Source organism: Hyperolius riggenbachi, chromosome 12 (assembly GCF_040937935.1).
Source record: "Hyperolius riggenbachi isolate aHypRig1 chromosome 12, aHypRig1.pri, whole genome shotgun sequence".
In the NCBI taxonomy this organism is placed as follows: domain Eukaryota; kingdom Metazoa; phylum Chordata; class Amphibia; order Anura; family Hyperoliidae; genus Hyperolius; species Hyperolius riggenbachi.
Window position 1 is genome coordinate 177,376,966 of NC_090657.1, and position 24,032 is coordinate 177,400,997.

Genomic DNA, 24,032 nt, shown 5'->3' on the forward strand with positions numbered 1-24,032 from the left:
ATTTCTCCTCCCACCATGTTCATGTTTTTGTTTTATGCACAAGAGATGGGCAGGGCCTTGTCAGTCACTGTGATGTAAACTTGTGGCTCACAGGAAATGGAATTTCAGGAACCCGCTTTCTGAACAGGAAGCCCACAAACTTGGGGATTTGCACGTGTATGAAAACATGTACATTTGAAAATGCAGTGCCCAAGTTGTATTTATAGTTTACACTGGTGGTGGTTTCAGAATGTAAAAGTTTCACTTTTGGGTTTAGTTGGGCTTCAGTGCTGTGAAAGGACCATTGGTGAACTCCTCCAACTTTTGTCAATGTTGCTGAACTCCAAATAGTGTAGTCAATGCAGAGATCTTCACTCCTGTGCAGAGGGACCTAAGCCTTGTACACACATTAGAGAAAAGTTGTTTGAAGTGTCTGAAGAACAACATATCGCCATATTAGATGGCAGTTGAAAAAAAAAATTAAGCTAGACGACGAGTGACTGATAATCGGGTATTCGGCCTATTCCAACTAGTACAGTGATCTGCAAACTTGGCTCTCCAGCTGTTAAAGAAAACCTGAGGTGGGTTTCTGTAATAAATATAGGACACAATCAATATATGACACTCTATATACAGGAGGTGGGGGAGCGGCAGTGTGTGGCAGCCTGAATGTAAACAGCCAGCTAGAGACAATCTGTGTGTCGCTAGCGTGGTGGTTTTTACGAGGGGGGGGTCAGTTGGGGGCACACTGTAAGGACACAGGCTGGTGATAGTATGCACAATGTGCCTCTGTGTCCCATATTGATTGCAGAAACCCACCTCGGGTTCTCTTTAAGGAGCTACAAGTCCCACAATGCATTGCAGGAGTCTGACAGCCACAGTCAAGATTCATAAAGGCAAATGCATTGTGGGACTTGTAGTTCGTTCCTTAACCACTTCGCATCCAGACCTTGTTTTCCCCTTATTGACCAGAGCAGTTTTGACGCTTTAGCGGTGTCCCTGTTTAATCACCAATAACTTAATCTGTACTCGTGCCACATAAATGATCTATATATCTTTTTTTTCAAGACAAACTAAGCTTTCATTGGGGGGTATTTGGTCCCAAGTAAAATGTTCCTCTCTATGCATGTTCATGGGAAAAAGGGGGAAAATATAAAGAAAATGCACTATTTCTCAATTTTGACCAATTTCTGTTTAAAAATAAAAAGTGCGATTGACATAAAAACTGTGCCACCAGTTAAAGTCGCCCCAGTATAGATATCCAGATGTGTCCCCAGTATCACCCCCCCCCCCCCAGTATAGCCAGATGTGTCCCCAATATTAGCCCCCCCAGCATAGCCAGATGTGTCCCGTGTTTGCCACCCCCAGAATAGATTGACAGATGCACCCCCAGGAATAGTGCCGCTCTTTATAGCCAGATGTGTCCCCAGGTCAGGATTACCCCCATTATGGCCAGATGTACCCCCAGGATTAGCGCTGCCCCCATTATAGCCAAACGTGCCCCCAGTATTAAGTTATGGGCCCCCCCCAGGTGCCCAGATGTGCAAAATTTGTAAACCCCCCTCCCCTTAGTTCCTCAGATGCCCCCCAGTGAACATGTATACCCCCCTTTGGATATCCCCCTCCCCCCAAGAAACTTTAGCCAGATGCCCCCCCCCCCCCCCCCATCAGGCAGCCCCCTCCGTGCACATATAGTTAATAAAAAGGCACAAGCAAGCAGCCGCACTCACCTACCTCGTTCCTGCGACTGTCCTGAATGCTGATCCTCCGATCCCCGCTCTGCAGTCAGCCGCATATTGCCGGTAACCCGGGTCCCGGCTTGATGACGACATCAAGCCGGGACCCGGGTTTCCGGCAATATGCGGCTGACTGCAGAGCGGGGATCGGAGGATCAGCCTTCAGGACAGTCGCAGGAACGAGGTAGGTGAGTGTGGCTGCCTGCTTGTGCCTTTTTATTAACTATATGTGCGCCGAGGGGGACAGATGAAGGATCGCTGCAGTTCACTACTGCAGCGATCATTCATGGGAGGGGGGTGGACTAATTGGCCAAAAGGGAACATGTTCCCTTCCACCAATTAGTATTGCAGCTGACAGTGCCGGAGGGTGCACTCTAAAGAGCACCCGACCGTGCACAGCAGGGCTGCAGCCAGGTCAGTATATCTACGTGGCTGTGGCTTGGAGGATGCCACAGCTGACGCAGATATAATGTAGTGGAGGGGAAAGTGGTTAACAGCTGGAGAACCAAGTCTGCAGATCACTGAACCACTGGATCAAGTCAGATGACTATTGGGCAGATATTGGCCGGTCTGTACAATGTAATTCAAACAACATTGTTTAAGAGCATGCAGGTATATAGCGTGAAATGTGACTTTCGCTTGCGCAGTATTTGGACGACATATTCATTTGGAAGTTGTATATGTTTATGAATATCCTGCTCATCTAAACTACTTGTCATTTTTGCTGGGTAATACTACTTGAGCGATGTCACTAGTTTGTGTGTGCGGACTTTAATCTAGCGTGTGTACAGACCTTTTATATAAATGTTAAGCATGCAGCCAGATAGTGAGAGGTTCCTCTTTTCACATGTAGATATGAGAATGCCCCGGTAGGCCTGAACGATTTTAGGAAAAGATTGAATCGCACGATTTCTGTCAAAAATTGCGATTTCGATTCGATTCACGATTTTCTTCAAATCCAGCTTTAGCACTAAATTCACAATGTACACAGCAACATTTACAAACATGCAGTGACAGAAAATAACATCATACTATCAAATTGGTGGTATAATGTCACTGTGTCATGTTTGTAAACCTTACTGCATTATGTGAATTTAGGTGAGAGACTAGAGAAAAAAGGTGGAGATTAGGGAACGCGTGATCACAACGCGATTGCCGCAAGACTACTGGCAGTAGGCCCTAACACAACAGAACCACAATTTGGCTTATGAGATAGAATTTATTATGCATATTCTGTGTGTATGCAAGATAATGTGTGCTTGGCAGTGTGGGCACTGTGCATTTGAGCTGATGTGACTGTGAGCTGGACTGTGTGATTAGTAATATATATATATATATATATATACATATATATATATATATATATATTCTAATCAGAAAGTCCAGCTCACAGTCATCTCAGCGCAAGTGCACAGTGCCCACACTGCCAAGCACACATTATCTTGCATACACACAGAGTGGATGAGGTACATACAGGGTGTCAGCGTGATCTGTCTGATCTGATGTACGAACTCTTGCCTGACAGTACTGCCGCCCGCCCAGCTGATGACGCGCTAGGCTAGGCGGAGGGAAACAGAGCGAGAGCATGTGGGGGGAGTTTGCCGTCCGTCCAGCTGATGAGGTATTAGGCTGGGCGGAGCAAAAGAGTGTGAGCCTGCAGCAGCCGCCCCCGCCCTCCCAGCCAATGACATGCTAGGCAAGGCGGATGGTGATGACGTGGGCGCCGGTGGAGGTGGCCACAAGGAAGGAGATAGTGAGAGCCGCTAAGTCGCCGCTACGGAGCGGCAAGCGGGAGATAGACTGCCGGCCTGAAATGGTACACTGCTGCACAGCAGGGGGGGGGGGGGGGGGAAATCGTGAGAAATCGCCACGTTCGCGATCACGGAATCGTCGTTTCCGTGATCGCGATTTCGGTCTAAAAACGATAAATCGTTCAGGCCTATGCCCCGGCTACACTTCTGTTTACAGCTTGAGACATTGATCATTATTGATACTTGATAAGTATAGATTATAGGGCTGCTGTTGGCAGTTGTTCTGCTTCAGCCAACGCTGGAAGCATCCTGTATAATTGTTACTCAGTGTGCAAACTGTCAGTTTTCAACTAACTTCCCTTAGCCCCATCTACACGATACGATTCTTTGTACGATTCGATTACGATTCTATTGACGATCCAATTAAATCCTACATGTCCGATTGGGATTCGATTCAATTCGAATTGCTATTGTTTTGTAATATCGAATCAGGATCGGACATGTTGGATTTAATTGAATCGTAAATAGAATCGTAATCGAATCGTACAAAGAATCGTATCGTGTAGTTTGTGCTTCAGATTTAGTTACAGGTAGTCCCCGACTTACGAACGACCCACTGATTCGAAAGGCATGGATTCTGTGTTTCCATGGAAACAAGTCATAAAAATGTTTTCAAATTGTACTTTTTTTAGTTTTTGAGAAAATAAAGATTTTTTTTTTTTAAAAAATTCCAAGAAAAAATGGCTTTTATACTTGTATAAGCAGGTAAAGAGGGCAGATGTGACACAGAGGAGGGCACCTGGGGTACATCGGACAGAGATGGCACAATGTTCTGACTTAAGAACAGATTCAAGTTGAGAACGAACGTGCAGTCCCTATCTCGTTCGTTAACTGGGGACTACCTGTACCGTGTTTTATCTCATGATTTAGAATCTGTTTTTAAACTGTGCTTTTTGTTTTGGCAGCTATGGCTTAAAGGACAACTGAAGTGAAAGGGATATATAGGCTGTCATATGTATTTCCCTTTAAACAATACCAGTTGCCTGGCAGTCCTGCTGATCTTTCATGCATTAGTAGTGCCCGAATCGCACACCTGAAACAAGCATGAGGCAAATGCAGTCAAACGCCCGTCCATTATCTGATCTGCACGCGCTTGTTCAGGGTCTATAGCTAAAAGTAATAGAGGCAGAGGATCCGCAGGACTGCCAGGCAATGTGCATTGTTAAAAAGGGAACACATGGCAGCTTCTATATCCCTTTCAGGTCAGTTTACCTTTAATGTGTTGTTGCATGTTATTGCTTATATATATATATATATATATATATATATATATATATATATATATATATATGTATATATATATGTATATATATATATATGTATATATATATATATATATATATATATATATATATATATATATATATATATATATATATATATATATATATATATATATATATATATATATATATATATATACATATACATATATATATCTCAAATGCACATAATTGCATTGTATCTGAGTTTTTATCACAAGTTGAAGATGTGGGAGAGACTGTTGCCCGATACTTCCTTTTGTCAGTCACTGCTATTGGTGACGTACCCCTGCCTGAAGCCATTCCGTGGTGATTTTGTGTGGCTTCCTTTATCACTGCAGTTAGCCCCTGCATTTCGCTGTATTGCCAGTTCATAGACGGCCCAATTAATGTACAAAGATTTGTATTTATTGAAGGTTTAAAATTCTGCCTCAGTGTTGCAGATTAAAACACTTTAAACACTACTGATCAGATGTATGAAATGCTGAGATTTTACATTTATAAACTTCAGCACCAAAGGTAATACTACAAACATTTTTGCTTTAAAGTGGACCTGAACTCTTGCACAGGACAGAAGCAAAACAGAGGGAAATGCACCCTTTATGTATTAAGAGAGTTTAGCCCGTCTACAACGTAGACTGTAACAAAATGTTTTTATTTACAGGTTATTATGCTGTTGCTTATCTTTTGAAACAGTGTGGAAGTTCTAAGTTCAGGTCCACTTTGAGTTTGCATTGTTCAGTTTTGAGTTTAGTTGACTTTCAAGGATGGATTATCACTTATGTCAGCAAGCCCAATTACTCTTTACTATGCTAAGTATACCTTCACCGGAGGGTCCTATGTTTCAGATGCTGCAGTATAGTTAAATGGTTGATTTGTTTAACCAGATCAGGAATATAATGATAGTGTTGATATTTTGGACAGTGGCAGAGCAAACAATATAGTTTCCCTTCATTTCTAATCCACTTTAGTGATCATTCCCATCCCCACCGCATATATTATGCGGCACAGCATGGTACTGACACTTAACCCTTCAGCAGTTAATTTATTTAGATGCTTGGAAATGTTCCAATTTATTTAGGCACATTTTTTTATTTCTTATTTGTTACATTTCCTGGCTTCTAATTAGTACTGCTGTAATGTGTATTTATGGCCACTTGTCAATAGGGGACAGCGTAGGACAATAACAGAGGACTTCTGCTTTCAGTTTCTGTATTTTCTGTTATCAGGGAGAGATCAAAGCCTTCCAAGAATTTACAGCACAAGTTCTGCGGACTGAGGTCAAAAGTAGTGCACTTATCTCAAATGAGAAAATTCTATTGAAGCTGCTAATGGGTTAAACGGCAACAGGGTCCCTTGTGGCAGACGTTTTCCTATAGGATTTGCGCAAACGACCGTTCGTTTGGACGTCAAATCGGGCGTGTGTACAGTCTGTCGTTCAGCTGATAAGACCGAACTTGAGCCGATCCACTTGGCTGATCGCTCAAGCCCGGTCTTATTAGCCGGAAGACAGACTGTACACAAGCCCGATTTGACGTCCAAACGATGGGTCATTTGCCCAAATCCGATGTGTGTATGTACCTCAAGTCACACTATGCCTGACAAAGGCCAATATCGGACAACTTAGAATTGGAAAGGGATAACACGTGATGTAGCTACCTTCTGTGTAGTCATGGCAAACTTTATGCAGTGTCAAATCGGTGTATAGCACTGCATGTTTGTTGTAACCTCCCAGAGCCCCTCCCCAGTATTTCAATTGTTGATTTTTGTGTATGTTTCCCACAGGCTCCTACAAAACTACCGTTGCCACCGAAAGCTGGAGCTCAGGAGAACATCGGTCAGGCCATCAAAAGTGCTGCTCTACTGACCCCAAAGGTGGAAGAGTCCAGCGACGAGCCATTGGAGGAGGGTGGCAGCAGCACACCATCCTGGGAGAGCGACCATAATTACATATCAGTAAAGCCAGAAAAGACTACTGCCATTTCCTCCACACTGTTTTACAAATGTATGTATCACTTAGGAGTATTACCCCTAGTGCACACACCTACCTATCGGCTGCATTACACCAGCACGTTACTCTTTAATCCCTATTAGCATAGGGTCTTGTAACCAGTACAAGTAAGGTGTACTAAGATAGTACCAAAATAGGTGTTCTAAGCCCACTCCGGATGTGGAGGTAAGTATGTAGCTGGGGCACTTAAACGTCTTCCGAGATCCAGACGTAGCAGCACACGACGTTCTGCTATTGGTTGTGGAAACTGCAAAGCATCTGAGAGTCCCTGATCACAGAAGCCCGGTATGTGGTACGACCCTCCTCCATACGCTGACCAGTTAGGACCAGGCTTTCCTATGTATCCCGCAAGGTTTGTGTAGGTGAATTCATTTGCCGGTCAATGTCATATTACAACTTTTTGTAATGATATTCTAGTATTGTTGTAACTTTAAACTGAACTTGAAGTGTTTCTGATAAGCAGTCCTGCCACATTTAAAAAGGGTTGTGTTGAGCCCCAGCTGGTCCCAGGATTCGGCTGCAATACTGCTGCCCCACCACATGGAGACGCCATTTCTTCTGCCTCTTTAATGTACGATCAGTGGTGCGGGAACCAGGTGGGGCTCACAAAACCCTTGTCTTTAAAATGCTAACAAGGTGGAAGTGCTGCCTATTGTGCAGGTAGTGATATAAGCAACACCTCATGTTCAGTTTAACATCTAACCTCCTTAGTAAGGTCATCTTGGTCTTTAAGTGGCCATGTGTACTGTGGTCCTCCCAAGTTGCATGTTATGTCTGCAATTTTTGTATGAACCAGCATTGTTATGGCCTGCGGACAGCATAGCCATGAAAACTCGAGAGAAGCGGAGCTGTGAAGCCTTATTCTGGGGCATTGGTAAGGCACACATCAGAAGCCATCAGTTACTGTGCAATGTAAGCCCAGAATTCCAAATGCCGTGATATGAGTACTGGCACTGGGGAACACAGGCTGTGAACCTGTAATTTAAAGTGTACCAGAGACTAGATTACCTAAACGTTTTATACATGCCTGGGGCTTCCTCCAGCCACATGCGCACAATCGTTCCCTCGCCGTGCTCAGCCTTCTGTATCACCGGTACCAGGTCCCGTTACTTCAGCCAGTCTGCGCAAGAGACTAAAGTTACAGGACCCGGTACCGAAGCTGCAGGCAGCGAAGGACGGCGGCATGGGAGCGATCCGTGCGCATGGAGCTGGAGGAAGCCCCAGGTATGTATAAAACGTTTAGGTAATCTCGTCTCTGGTTTTCTTTAAGAAAAAACTTATACACTTACATCAGTAGGGTAAAGCCTCTTGATGGCTTTCCTGATCCTCCACGGCCCCTCTAATGCCAGGCCGGGACCCTTCTTATCTTCGCAGCCATGCTTCCCTCCTTGTACGTGTGGCTGCATTGCATAGGTGCCAGTTGGTTTGTGCCTGTGCAGTAGCACGGAGCCACTGGTGTACAGGGGAAGAAGCCTTGCATGAGCGGCTCCGAACTACTGCACAGGCCATACTTTGCTCCTGCACATTGTGACTACGCTTGTACAAAGAGCGGAGTGCGGTCACAAGCAATCTTTGACTTTGCGGATTAAGATTAAGAGGGTCCCAGTGCTGGAGGGGGCATGAGGCTCCCCTTACTGAGGTAAGTAACTTATAAGTTGCAGGTACTCTTTAAATTGTTTTTCTTCAAATTTTAAAGTGCTCCAGAAGAGACGCTAAGGCTTTGTATAGATAAAGGTTGGTTCATTGAACGTTAATTTGGACAACCTTGCTGAAACTGCACCGCCAACCCTGCGGGGGGTGCTAGTGGTCTGTCAGGTCAGTCACTGTCATTACTCTCACATCCACCCGCTGTCTGTAGCATACGCCCGGCTTTCAACGTCCTCAGGCCCTAACAGTTTGTGTTCAATACCGAATCACTATAATCTATTCTGTGCTCTGTCATATCTAAAAGCGAGTACTAGAAATGTGGCTGTTATTCTTCTACTTTATCCTTGTTACCCGTTATCCTTGCTGTATTTGGCTGGCTTACACACATTTAGTCTTTTAAAGTGGACCTGAACTCTTGCACAGAACACAAGGAAAAAAAGCGAGAAATGCACCGTGTGTGTATTTAAGAGAGTTTATCTTGTAATTACTTACAGATGAGGAGGAATTAGACAAGTGTAATTTGATCTCTCAGCTGTGTCAGTTCAGGAATTCTGCAGTCTATAATCTCGGCGGACACAGAGGATGTTAACCCTTTCTCTGCTTCCGTGAAAGCAGGAAGTAGACACACTGCACATTTATTGCAGGAGTTCTGTAAGCTGTAACAAAGAATTTTTTTCTTTAAAGGTTATTTTTTTGCTTATTTTAAATCCTAGAGGAAGTTCTGTGTTCAGGTGTGCTTTAAGACCAATACCAATGAGTTTACATTTTCACCACTAGATGGCAGAGTAGGTTGCAGGCTTTGTAATTTACTTGGTTTGTTTATGATTCGAAATGTGTGTTCTCCATGCAACCTAACCTGACTTGAATGAAGATCTTTCCTTGTAACCGTTCCGGACGACTTCTCAGGTAAGTGATGATGGACTTTTTTTTTTTTTTTTTGAAGTTGATTTTGCCAAATGGAGAATTAAAGGAAAAATCCCACTCACTCTCATGTGACATTCTGTTTGTATGCACACTGTTCTGTACTAGTACTCTTGTGATATCCGTTTTATCCTGTGACCGACACAATGCTGCCTCATGGTTACCAGTGAGGAGGTATAACGTAGGCAGTGTTCATTTAGACGTTTTGTCCAATTAGAAGATCCTCTGTGTATTGTGTCCATTAGAATAGTGAATTCACGGCATCCACCATGCTAAAGTTCTTAGCCAGAAGCCTATGAAAGCTGCGAGGCATGTTGTGTGAAGGTGACTATATACTCCAGTGTGTGGCCGGACTTAATTCAGCTTATATAATGCACTTCTGACCTGCAGTGTAAAAATCTTGATGTAAAAAAATCTTTGTAGTCAAGCAGCACATCTTAAAGCTGAAGGCTGGCAAGTGCAAGACCCCATTTAATGCAGCGGAATAGCAACGTTTGTAACCCCACGTATGTCGGCGCTTGACACGTAGTACAGCCATCCTGCGGCAGATTACCAGCGTCGTGTCACTTCGTAGCAAGGCCTTGACCACACCCATGAGGGACTCTGTGTGGAGCCTCCTCTCCACTGCTCATGCTGAGCATTGCATCATAGCAGCTGGCCGGTGGTGAATTCACAGCCTTAAAGTGAATCCAAGATGGGCAAAGACAATGCTACCTGATCCGGGGGGCTAGCCTTATCGGGTAGCCTCAATTACAGCCGCTCCTGTGGCCAAGTATACTGTAGTTTCGATTTCCTTGCAAGCTCTGCTCTGGGTGTCTCATTGTAGAGTGCAAGGAGGCAGGGGAGAGGCAGAGCTGGCCAATGAGAACTGGGGAAGGGGCATTAGGAAGGCCCCTAGTGGGCATTTTGCAGGAGTTCCTCTCATGCAAGGGACACTAATTCACCCCGAGATTGCCAACAAGCTGCGTGTTGGCATTTTCAGGGATGAATGTGCGTGCCAGGAAAGCGGTGCATAGGGGACAAAGAGGCATGTCACAGAGCAGGGTACATGTCTCTGTGTCCCATCTGCCCTCCCTGCGCCACCTCGGATACACTTTAAGCCTCCAGTCTTGACCCCCTCCCAAAAAAAAATTAAGTGTTGCGTGCTAATTAGGAAGCAGTGTTTGAAATATTGAAATACTACTAAACTGTTCCTGATGTTGGTGATCCATAAAGTACATTGCCGAACGTCTATCTAGCGCAAGCGATACACGCCACAGACTGCTTAACCACTGCTTTGTTTTCCCCCAACAGACTGTAGATATCAGCTTGCATGTTGACAGTGTGGTCCCCCCTAACACACCCCCCCACACACACACACGCCCAAACCTACCAGTGTCCCATCTCCCTTGCAGCTCTGTACTTGCTGGTAGAGGTCCAGGCTTCACTGTTATGTAACCCCAGTGGAGCCTAGACCTTTAGCAGCGAGTACAGAGCTACAAGGGAGATGGCAAGATGGCTGCTCAGGACAAGAGGAGGTTGCAGACAGTGAAGCTTGGACGTCTAGGGTCGAGTACAGAGCTGCAAGGATGGGAACATGGCTGCTAGGAATAAGGACAGGTAACTATAGATACAGGCATGCTTCCAATGCAAGCAATGCATATGAGGTCCTGCACACTATATAGTATTTTATTACTGGAGGGTAAATTTGATTTCATCTTCCCCCATCACAAGCGGAGCTGAGGTTGGCATGTTTAATGGACTACACCAATATCCCGTCACATCTGACACTTAATAGGTGACATTTGCTCCCTGGTTGTCCACCAGTCATTACCCATAACTTCTATTACTATCTTATTATTCTTAAATTGCGATGGTGGATATTAGGCTCTCCCCACCTCCATGTGGGAGTCCAGGTGCGCATTGATGTTTATCGGGTCCCAGTTTGCAATGGGCGGAACCTGCTGTAGTGCTGCAACACTGCATTTTCAACATGAGAAATTTTAAGACACTTAAAAGGCTTCTCAAACTAAAGTGCTGCCGTCCGGACAAAAAGTTTGTTTGTGCCGTTCAGTTCCATCCCAGCCAGGAAAAGCGAAGGAACCAGAAGGTCCTTCTTCGGTCCTCTAGAGCAGTGTTTCTCAACATTTTATCGGTGTGTACCCCTTTTAAAACCCTGTGCTCACCAAGTACCCCTTAGCATAGTAAACATTATCACAAGTACCCCTTACAAATATATATTTAAATTGTAGTACAGAATTGATTCTACACATTTTCCAAGCATTTACTATTGCTTTTAATTAGGTAAACTACAAATTTGGTGTTGTTTAAATAAGATTTATCATTATCTAAAACTCGAAATTTGTTATATTTGGTTAAGTAAATCAAGCCCAAGTACCCCCTGGAACAATCAGAAGTACCCCCTGGGGTACGCGTACCACACGTTGAGAACCTAGGCTCTAGAGTGACCACTTTCCGTGCACTTCCTGACCTGAGCATACCAGAAGACACAAAGGTAAAGGTTTGTTACTCTTCAGATTTTACTGTACGCCCTGATGGTAAAGGCCGTTTCGGTGAAACAATTCACGTGTAGATAGGTATTCTTAGAATCCCCTGAAGTACTATTAGATGACACGATACAATGACCTACTGACATCGACCGGCTATGAAAAAAGCTAGAAGACCCACATGATCCGGTGTGTAGAGCTGCCATAAAGGGAACCGAGCATCTTATTTAATTTCCAAGGCAGCTCAATAGCAAATTTAAAAATGTGGCTCATTTATATAAAAAAAAAAAACTTTACTTACCTCGTCTTTTTTATTTAAGGGTTAATTACAGGCAGTATTCTACTTTCTCCATCTGTAGCAGAAAATGGAAGGCATTGATTAGGGGGGGGGGGGGATGTTGCAGGGGGAGTTAACTTCTCAGACCTGGCAGCCCTTTCAGCTATTTGCAACCAAGAGCTGTTAAGATCTCTGGCATCTGGCATGTAATCCAGCATCGGTATAGATGAAATCTGAGTGGGCCATTTACTAGATCTGTAATCCAGAGCAGCATAGAGCCTGCTTCATCTGGCATTGAATTCAGTTGTGTTGTAGACAGATATACTTAGGGGCATACCTACATATCAGTCCCCCCCCCCCCCCCCCCCCGCAAAACTTTGAAGGGGGTCCCCTTAATGGTCACATTCCATCCCTCACAGCATAAGTGCATATCTAGCAAGGGTAATACATTGAGTGTGACCATCAGAATTGGCACACTCCTAACGTGTAGCTACAAAAACACCTGGTTATGTTAGTATTTGGGGCCTCCAAACACACCTCTGGGCCATCTGCAGTTGCAGGAGCTGCTGGTCCTACCTCCCCCTCCCCCCCCCTTTCACCGTTACACCTTTGGCCATACCCATTCTAGACAGGTCTGGTTTGACTGATGACCCAGAGCATCACAGAATCTGACATTATCCAGCAGTGTTGTATGGGCCATACTACAAGGCAGCAAAGATACTGTGTCACCTGGCATATAATTCAGCTGTCAAGCACAGATAATGATCTGGATATACCATACCATTCTCCTATGCTAGGTTGATGGCATAGAATCCACATCATGTGGCATATAATCCAGTATTGTTTCATATATAGCGGTCAGTGTTTGAATAGGCCATACCACAAGGTAGCATAGATAGCATATCAGATGGAATGTAATCCAACACAGGCAGATATGAGGATCTGAACAACCTTAGTCCATGCCTTCATTACATCCCGACTGGACTACTGCAATGCTCTCTACACTGGCCTTCCAAAAAAGGACTTGTACTGCCTAGAGCTGATACAGAATACTGCTGCCAGACTTAACCAACCCCGTCACTGCCACATAATGCCAATCCTGCACTCCCTTTACTGGCTACCTATAAAATGGAGGATTCTATTCAAGATTGGCCTACTGACATTTAAATCACTAAATAATCTTGTCCCTGGATACATAAAAGAAATGTTACAGCTGCGTTGTAATCTCAGATCCACAGGTTCTAATAATCTAGTCATACCCAGAGTTCACTTGGAAACTTTTGGTCCCAGAGCCTTCTGTCATGCTGCTCCTACATTTTGGAACCCCTTACCTCAGCAGATCAGCTCCATCCCTGGACATGTTTAAATCCAGACTGAAAACCCACCTGTTCAGTTTGACATTTGCAGAAATATAACTTTTGTTGTGTAAATACTTCATCCTACTACCAACGACTGAATCTGAGAGAGCCTAAGAGTTTTGAGTCCTATAGGAGAAAAGCACTATAGAAATGTTATTGTATTGAATAGACCATACCACTTATATGCTAGACTGTTGACAGCATAGAATCCACATCAATTGACATACAGTATAATCAAACATTGTTGCATACAAATGTGAGGATCGGTACAGGGCCATAAACCCTCCTGTTCTAGATCAATGTCCCATACAGCAAAGTACCCACTTAATCTTGTAAATAATCCAGCTCAACTATAGACGAATGAGAAATTCTGTATACCATGCTGCTATCTGTGTGATTAATGTAAACAGAAAAAACTACATGGACCATACCACTCATCTGTGCTAGACTTTAAAGAGAACCCGAGGTGTGTGTTGAGAATGTTCTCTGCATACAGAGGCTGGATCTGCCTATACAGCCCAGCCTCTGTTGATATCTTAAACCCCACTAAGGTCCCCCTGCACTCTGCGATCCCTCATAAATCACAGCTGTGCTGTGAGGCTGTGTTTACATCTGTAGTGTCAGTCTCAGCTGCTCCCCCGCCTCCTGCATAGCTCCGGTCCCTGCCCCCGTCCCTTCCCTCCAATCAGCAGGGAGGGAAGGGATGCAGGCGGGGACTGGAGTTCTGCAGGAGGCGGGGAGAGCAGCAGACTGAAACTATAGTGATAAACACAGCCAGCTCTGACAAGCTGTTTGTCAGCAGCTTGGCTGTGATTTATGAGGGATTGCAGAGTGCAGGGGGACCTTAGGGGGGTTTGGCATAGCAACAGAGGCTGGGCTGTATAGGCAGATCCAGCCTCTGTATGCAGATAATATTCTTCAAACCCACCTCGGGTTCTCTTTAAGGAACAACGGCAATATTTTAAAACATCTGACATATAATCTTGTATTGCTATATACAGCATACAGGTGAGGCACCCCAACCCTCATAAAGTCACCCCACTTCTCACATGATGACTTTTACAGATTAAAATGTGGCTGCCATGATTTGCCACCCAGGGTAAGAGGTTGTCCCCATCTCTTTCCCCTCGGCCTAGCCCTAAGCTGCTCCCTTGGTGGATATGCCTGTGAGGTGAGGATCTGGATGATGAATGGGCTGTACCTCTCTCCTATACTTATTATCCAGATCTGTATAGAAGGCATATAGGAACTGTTAGACAGCTGAGGATCTCAATTGTCCATGCCGCTCTGCTAGTCTGATGCCCTGGACAGCACAGAAACCACATAGTCTGGAATGTAATAACGGTTAGTGGTGGTAGAGGACAAGGGAGGGTCATAAAACTCTTATTACCAAAACCCGCATAGAAACCACATAATCTTTGTCGGTTGATACAGAACACACATCTGGCATGCAATTCAGATGTCTGTCATACAGAGGTAAGGATCGGAATTTGCCAGAATACTCTTATTAGTCTGATGACTCAGACAGCATAGAAGGCACGGCATCTGGCATGTAATCCAGCACTGTTCTGGACAGAGGAAAGGTTTTGGGTTAGAAATACTGCTTTCCTGCCAAAGACTAATAACCTAGAGCAGCATAGAAGGCATATAGCCCCACAATTTGTTAAACAAAATAGGTTCAGAATAATGTAAACAAGATATTGCCTCTACACTGCTGGATTTTGTTTGGATGGAAGTACTACTGGCAGATGTAACTGTTTTGGTGATCACTTATCCTGTTTCAAGGCAGCTTCTACACTGAAATTGCCTTCCCACTGCAAAGGCCAGCATTACAGGAGCTTATACACAGTGAGTTACACTGAGAGCCCCTATTACCAAAGGAACTTGGTCTAGTGTCTCCACCTTGGTCTTTGCACACTGGGGTCAAACCTACCATCATGTCTTAAATTGGGAGAAGTAACATTAGATCACCACACTACTAAGTGGGTGGCTGGTAGTAACTTCAGATGGTGTTCTTGGAGTAAAAGCTGAAATTCCAGGCACAAACACTTCACCATAAAGTTTGGTTGCTCATGTTCTATTTTATGATGATGTTGGACCTTGACCCCCAACCTAATATGCCTACAAAAGAGGTCTCTCTACACCTGACTAGCCAGCCTTTGGAGAAGAATTAAACCCTTTCTCTAGGCACAAAAACTACCCTTGGAGAAATTTGAAGTGCACAAACGTGTGTAACGGGGCCTCTATCATTTGAACATCTTTTTCTAACCTGGTCCGGACTTGGCAGGTTCTGTGAGTGTGGTCGCTGCTCATCACATGATAAAGGAGGATGTGACACAGACTGAACCCTCTGAGGACATTGCCTGCAGCTTCGCTGCAGGAGAATGGTTGGTAAAAATGCTCCTGATCAGGTACTTTTAAGGTGATAGCACAAGATATTTATGTATCTTCTACAGCAATAAAAGTAGGGCTGCCATTGAGCACCTACATGGGGCTAGGAATGCATGGTGGTGTCATTTAAACTTGAATTCCAATAACCCTTCTTTATCCTTTCTCAAAATATTAAACGTACCACCACCCTATACAATAGAGTGTATTCAGCCAGTGAAGGAGAGGGAATTGGTGACATCACACCTATCTGACCTTCACAAGTCTACAAGGATAAGCTCCCAAGACCTTAAGGCACCTAACAGTCCTTCAAGAAGGAGCAGTCTTTTGGATAAAAGAAACGACCCTGATTAGTTATTCCAGCACATTTCATACTTGGTTATGCAGAACTAGGCGGTGCGATAGCACTTGTTATAATGCTGTAAACATTGATATGTGTAAGATTACTGCCCAGTTATGTATTTGGACTCTGGGGGAGTGTACACACACTTTAAGTACAGTGATCTTTTGTTCAAACGCTGCTCCAGACAACCACCATCCAATCTAAGTACCTTAGAAGAAGAAAGCTACACATAGCATGGTGTTGCTAGCCAATCTCCCTGCTACCACACCTGTGGAACTGCCCTTACTCGACTGGGGCGCTGGTCAGATCACAACAAAACCATGAATGGGCTCTCCCTTCCTTTCCAAAGGCTTTAAAGCTCCTGGCTTTAAAAGGCATCCAACCTAAAACTGCTGTCAATACTACTCTGTGTAGCTTTTTCTTTAGATTGGATGGTGGTGGTCTGGAGCAGCGCTGAAGGCATCACACATCAGAGAGACTTTTATCCTATAACTACTGATTACAATATATTAGCCACTCCGTGATCCTTTGGGACTGGTTAGAGCGCGTTAACAACTTAACCATTTACACCTGCAGTGGCTCATTTTGATACTATGGAGGGGGAGGATGAAGGGGTAAGGAGAACAATGCGTCAGTCCAGATGTTTCAGATCTCTAGGCAACGCATTGGACCACTGAACACTCACGACATTTGCATCAGAAGCAGTCCTCTTAGCTGAAAACCATCTAGTGTAGTAGTATTTATATAGCGCCAACATCTGCAGCACTGTACAAAGTATGTTGCCACTTAACTGTCCATCAGAATCACTCACTGCCCAATCCCTACCTCAGTCCTATCTATGTATGTATGTGTAGTGCATATTTCATAGTCTAGGGACAGTTTTGTGGGAAGCCAATTAACTTATCTGTATGTTTTTGGGATGTGGGAGGAAACTAGTGCCCAGAGGAAACCCACATAGACACGGTGAGAACATGAAAACCCTGTGCAGATAGTGCCCTGGTTGGAATACTAACCGGGGACCCAGAGCTGCAAGGCGAGAGCACTAACCACTCCACCACCATACTGCCCTGTGACGATAAATAGTTATGCAAATATCACGCCATGTGTGAGCAAATGACCAGTCAATAAGTAACAGAAGCTGATGGAACTTGCTGAGAACATCGGGCATAGTACGTTTGTATATATTGATTTGACAGTACAATCCAAATGCCCAAAAATCTGCTGGGGAATCTACTTGTGTATATACGGTTTTAACGTCCCGCTATCAGCTTGTAGCTACAATCCCGTCTCCTATAAAGGTTGGATACAGTGTAAAATGTAATTTAAAATCTATAGTAAACTGAAAGTAATACAGATTGCATAGCAAATAGCAAGTGTTTTAAAATTAAAAATATATGCTGATTTTAATGTTGGCAACACATTCCCCAAAAGTGGCAACAAACACGGAAAAAGGTCTGTAAGTCTTTAAAAGAAAACCAAACTCATGGAATATCTCACTATCGGGCTGTCAACAGGCCTTTATTATGCTTGCTACACATCCAGAGAGACATCATTTCTCGGGCGTAAAGATGCGCCACACTTAAATATTTCACTGGTGAAAGAAGACAATTGTTCTTCAGACAATTGCAATGAATTTGGGTATTCATCTGAAGTACACATCACTAAAGAACCAAAAAGTTTGGAGAGGTATCCGTGAACAAGGCACAGGGCTAAAGGTCCTCTATTGGATGGTCATGGTCTTAGGGCCTACAGGATGCGCTATAGTAAAGCCGATACTGTAGTAGGCTGAGGAACACTTGGGAAAACACCGTTCATCACGTAATCCAGAAATGCAAGCTAAAACTGCTATAGAAAGAAGAAAGCATTTGTAAACATGGCCAGTACCCCAGCCACCTTGTCTGTACCCAAGCTTTTTTGAGGAGCAAAGAGAAACCCCTAATCTGACAAACTAACATTTTCTAAGTCCTTATGGGAATCATGGATACTGCATTCTTTGGGCTGAAGAAAAGGACCATCTGATTTTGCACACATACTATCTTGAGCTATATGCTGATATCCTGTATGGGTGCATTACTGCACATGGCATGGATAGCAAGCACATCTTCAAAGACCCCAATAATGGCAAATGATATACAGAGGCCTGGAGCAACATCTGCAACCATCTAAGCTAGCTCTTGGGGAAAAGTTTATACAATCCAGACCTGTCACCCACTGAAGACATTTTGGTGTTTTATTAAACAGGTGGAGACCCCAAACTGTTGAGCTGAAATCCTGTATTTGGCAAGAATGGGACACAGCCCTTTAAAACTTCAGGATCTTCATTCTAAAGCTTTTACCGAGTGCTATTTTTTAACCCAGGCAAACCTCTGGGTTAAAAAAAAAGTACTTGCTTAAGAAGAGAGAAGCCTCTGGATGCTATAGAGGCGCGGCCCAGCGAGTCGAGCACAAACTGCTTTGGAAATTTGGGCGCACCAGGTGCCACCATAGACCGTAGTGGGGATTACAGCTATAGCGCCAGGCAATTATTTGGAGAGGGAGAGACTTATTTCAAGAGACTGAGCCCAAATTATGATAAAACAGTGAATTAAGTCTTAACCCACGGCAGCCTGGAGGGGGAATAATTAACGCCACTGGGACTTTTTCAGGAGCAGGGTGAGCTGTTTTCAGCTTCACAATGTGCCCAAATTTCTAGGTACCTTAACCCTTTAGCAGCCAAATAAAGCAGCCCCACCCCCCGCAAAGTAAAGTTAAGCACACGTAAAAAAAAATGTATTTGAAACAAAACCTAAATCACAGTTTACAGTGCCTGACCTCAAAAGGTACCGATAAATAACGATTTTTGGTCATGTTTACCAATCCAACTTGTTAGATATTTTGGGTTGATAATCGGGCTTGATAGTAAACAGAAGTCGTTAGATGCTGAACGATCTTTCTACGAACTGCGCCTGCACAAGACCAGGATTTACATAACGAGGCATTCATAAAAAGCGGTGGTTGTTTTCGGGTCAAATTATCTTTTCTTTTTAGGGCCTTTGAATGGTAATGTTTTTCTCAAATTGTTAAGCTATGATGAACGAGTTCTGCAGGTGGCCTTTCTTTGTTTCTTCTACTTTTGGAACAGTTGCTAGAACTAACACTTCCATTACTTCCTGTAATGTGCCTGTACGACCGCATCACTTCCGGCTGTCTAGAACAAGCGTGTTGGTAGATGTGATTGAGTATTGTTTGCGGGTAGATGCCGTTTAGGAAGCTTACTTGGTAGAAGTCAGTCATAAGTTGATGATCATTCATTACAAATGATTTGTCAAGCTCGTGTGTACTTAGCTTAAGGCCTGAATATGCTGCATGATGCCTTTTAGTGTATTTACTAGTGACTTAGCCTCTTTAAAAACGGGCTAGGTCTGTCACTAATGCCACCACGCGCACCTGCTGCGCTCCCATCGCACGCACGCCCCTTGTGGCCCCGTCCTCCTCCGGCTCTCCGCAGTGTCTCTGCATCTGTCTCTGCACATGCACAGTGCAAAAAAGCACTGTCACAGGGACGGACGCAGGGACATTAGGGTTTTATTAGGTAGGATACGCCCCCACTAAATACAATGGAATGCATGTTAATTTCTTCATGGCAGTCTTTGGAACTAAACTATTTGGACCCTTATATGTGCAGTGTGAGAACTTAATGCATTAAGGCTTTGTTCACATCTAAAATCGCAGATGGCCGCCTTTTGCGATTTTTGTAAGGGTTTTTATTTTCCCCTTACCAGCGCGCTACGATTTTGTGTACATCGCTTTTCAAAGCTCCTTTGCAGAGCAATTCTATTTTTTCACTCTTTGACCCAGAAAATAATAAATACAGTGTATAAATACAGTGTATTTAGTCTTAAAAGCGCAAACGCAAGTCATTTTGTGAGCATTTTGCGCTTTTCCTATACCTTCCATTGTAGCAAAAACGCCCTAAAAATGGTACATGCAATGCTTTGCTTAGCGGAAAGTAGACGAAACGCGCTGATATGAACTATCCCATAAGTATTCATTGCACAAGCGATTTTAGGGTGTTTTTTTTTAAATTGCTGGTGCTCAAAAAAACAAAACAACGCAAAACGCCCTCGGTGTGAACGGGCCCTAACTGAGGCAATGTGTGTCTTTGAAATGAATTGTGAAGTATAACTTCCATTTTATACTTTATAGCATAAAGACATCCAAGTCTGAAACTGTTTGCTTTTAGCAGGAATAGCTGCAATTAAGGCGCCAGGGTATTTGGGGGCAGGGTGAGACTGAAAACAGTCTCACCCTGCCCCTGCACAAGTCCCAGCGGCGTTAAAGAGACTCCGTAACAAAAATTGCATCCTGTTTTTTATCATCCTACAAGATTCAAAAGCTATTCTAATGTGTTCTGGCTTACTGCAGCACTTTGTACTATCACAGTCTCTGTAATAAATCAATGTATCTTTCCCCTGTCAGACTTGTCGGCCTGTGTCTGGAAGGCTGCCAAGTTCTTCAGTGTTGTGGTTCTGCTATGAACTCCCCCTTCCAGGCCCCTCTTTGCACACTGCCTGTGTATTATTTAGATTAGGGCAGCTTCTCTCATCTTTTACAAGCTGGATAAATCGTCCTTTGAGCTGGCTGGGCTTTCACATACTGAAGAATTAGACACAGGCAAAGCTATTTGCAGGAAGAAACGAGCAGCCTGAAACTTCAGTGCATGAGAACTGCAGGGGGAAAGAAACACACAAATGATCTCTTGAGATTCAAAAGGAAGGGTGTATACAGCCTGCTTGTGTATGGATGTATTTTCTATGTGTGGACATACTGTACATCAACCTACTTCCTGTTTTGGTGGCCATTTTGTTTGTTTATAAACAAACTTTTTAAAACTGTTTTTAACCACTTTTAATGCGGCGAGGAGCGGCGAAATTGTGACAGAGGGTAATAGATGTCCCCTAACGCACTGGTATGTTTACTTTTGTGCGATTTTAACAATACAGATTCTCTTTAATTACTATTCCCCCTCCAGGTCGCCATGCACTCATAATACGTAATTCATCTTCCAGCTTTTGCTGGCAACCGAATAGCAATGTTTTTATACTAATTTGGGCTTTGTCTTTTGACAGCGCCCAAATCACTGTCTGAACACTGCTATAGGCTTAATACCTGTTACGGCCTATGGCAACATATGGTGCACCCAAATGTCCAGAGCCCCTTTTGCCTGTCTCAGAATAGCTTTGTTCCTTTGATAGCGTAAGTATATTTTATATTGATGTTTTGTGAAAATTATGGATATCGTTCATTAAAGTATATCAGTAAAGGTCTAGGAGAGTGCAAAGAGAGGGCCGCTGCAACCACCCAAATGTCTCCACAATGCAGGAGCGGAGGATGCAGACGCTCATCGACGATATGTATCAAGGAATCTCTGCTTTACTGCATACGTTGATAAAACGCCGACATTTATTGGACAGACATGGACAGCAGAATCTGCAAGCTTACGCATGTCGGAGCATAACGTGGCTCTGTAGTCATAGCTTAAACACCACATGGTCAAAGGGAAGATTTTATAGGCAGGTTTCTATAGGAAACGCTATCTGGTATGAATGCAGCAGGTTGGGACTTTGCGTTCTATTTACTGCAACGCAGCGAATGAATCCATTTGAGAACTCAAGTGGAAGCAGACCCCATTTTTTAAAGGATACCTTAACTGACGTGACATGAGATAGACGTGTATGTACAGTGCCTAGCACACAAATAACCTGCCTGAAAGAGTTAAATATCAGGTATGCAATTGGCTGACTCAGTCCTGACTCAGACAGGAAGTGACTACAGTGTGACCCTCACTGATAAGAAATTCCCCCCCCCCCTTTTTTTTTTTTACCTCTTTCTTGCTCTCAGAAACCATTTTCTGCTAGGAAAGTGTTTTATAGTTGGAATTTCTTATCAGTGAGGGTCACACTGTAGTCACTTCCTGTCTGAGTCAGAACTGAATCAGCCACTTGCATACCTGATATTTAACTCTTTCAGGCAGAGAAAGAAAAAAAAACACCACAGTTATTTGTGCTAGGCACTGTACATACACATGCCTATCTCATCATGTCACATGTCACTTCGAGTATCCTTTAACATTAGAACCATTTTCATGTCCGCTGTGCTGCAGATCACTTACTGAGCGGGTATGTTTTTGGTGCTAGTGGGAACAGAGCCTAACAAGGCACCACACGAGCTCCTCCCACTCATGCAGATCTCTCTTCACCTTGCACTGTCTAGTTGTAGCCCAGTTACATTTTAGTACCCAGCAATTCTCAAACTGAAGCACTAGTGCAAGATTTTAACAAAGTAGTTATTGTAGTTTGCCCTCTGGGCCATATGTGCGTGGTTGCCTACAGTTGACCTTGTAAGGCTGCAGAGGTATAGTTAGATGATCTCTGAAATATAACGAGCAGCAGTTCCATAATACTTTCTGGAGTCACTACTATTTCCAATAGCGAGGCCTTAGACTGAAGATCCTGAGGCGGAACACTACAGATGAGAAGGGCCTATGTCCTCAGAGGATCAGTGCTAAAGAGTCTGGTGAATGAATCAAGATCTGGAAATAGAGGCGGCTGGCGGAACAGTCTGGAAGAAATGTGATCAGTTGGAGAAGCTGGAAATTGTGAGGGCTGTAGGTAGAGAAACCAAGACCTAATTGGCCTCAATTCTGGTAGCTATAGGAGGTAAATGTTTTTGTTGTTGGTGAAATACCTCATGTGGTATTTTCCTCCTCTTTTAGCCATTCTGAAAGATTTTTCTGCATTTCCGAACGAGCGGTATTTCTGCAGAATGCATGCAGTAAATAATAGTACTTTAGTCTTTAACCCAGGTAAATATTTATGTTTTTTTTTTTATTCTTGTAATGTTGTTGTTTTTTTTTATATTAAACATTTTATTTGGGTATTTTTGGGAGGGTGGGATGTAAACCATAGTTTTATAATGTAATTGTGTGTTGATTTTAATTTTTTTTACTTTTAGTTGTGGTTTTACTTTTTGGCCACAAGATGGCGGCCATGAGTTTGTTTACATGACGTCACTCTAAGCGTAACATACGCTTAGAGTGACGCATGGGGGAGGCAACAGCCAGAAAAAGCGCAGTTTCCGAGAGAAGCTGTCGCTTTTTCAGCGGGGGAGAGGAATCAGTGATCGGGCACCATAGCCCGATTCACTGATTGCCTGGCTAACGAACCGCGGGCCGGGAGCGCGCGGTAGCGCGCATGGTTCCTGGACGTAGTTTCTACGTCCAGGAACCAAAATAGGTTAATTGTCTTCCATAAGTTAGGATAGTCTTTGGAAGATGTTTATTTTTGAGGGGAGGGTACTGTGTATTTGATTATGTAGCAACCTTATAAAAGTATATTTATAGGCATCCCCTATAAAAACCTCACTCAAACAGCAATAGGAACTCCACTTAAAACTTCAAAATGCATACAAATTAACTTTACCTTCAGGTACAGGCAGGTTTTAAACTGATCGGTAAGGCCCCGTTAACACTTACGTTTTGGCATGCAAACGGACCGGATCCGGATCAGAACCGTACGGTTCCGATCCGGATCCGGTCCGTTTGCATCAGGCTGCCATCCAGATCCGTGTGGTAAAAATAACGAAATTACTATTAAAATTGTTGGTCAGCAGAAGGTGCACCTGTAGAATCAGGTTCCTCCGCTGTTTAGGCCTCACCTCCACCTCCGACATACTGCCAAACAGCTCCAGCACGTTAGTCACTGCTGCTCCACTCCAGGAATGCTGGGCCCATGTGTCCCCATCCGAAATAGCCGCTAAAATACACATAGGAAGT

At 43.8% G+C, this 24,032-nt stretch overlaps 1 protein-coding gene across 3 annotated transcripts in view; it reads left to right on the top strand.

Annotated features, from left to right (window-relative positions):
• Positions 1-24,032, top strand: part of DIDO1 (death inducer-obliterator 1) — a 112,555-nt gene that overhangs the window by 54,050 nt on the left and 34,473 nt on the right. For all 3 annotated transcript variants that reach the window (XM_068262669.1, XM_068262671.1, XM_068262670.1), the window contains one exon: positions 6,574-6,793. In XM_068262669.1, coding sequence (XP_068118770.1) covers positions 6,574-6,793 — 220 coding nt within the window. The remainder of the gene's footprint in view (positions 1-6,573; positions 6,794-24,032) is intronic.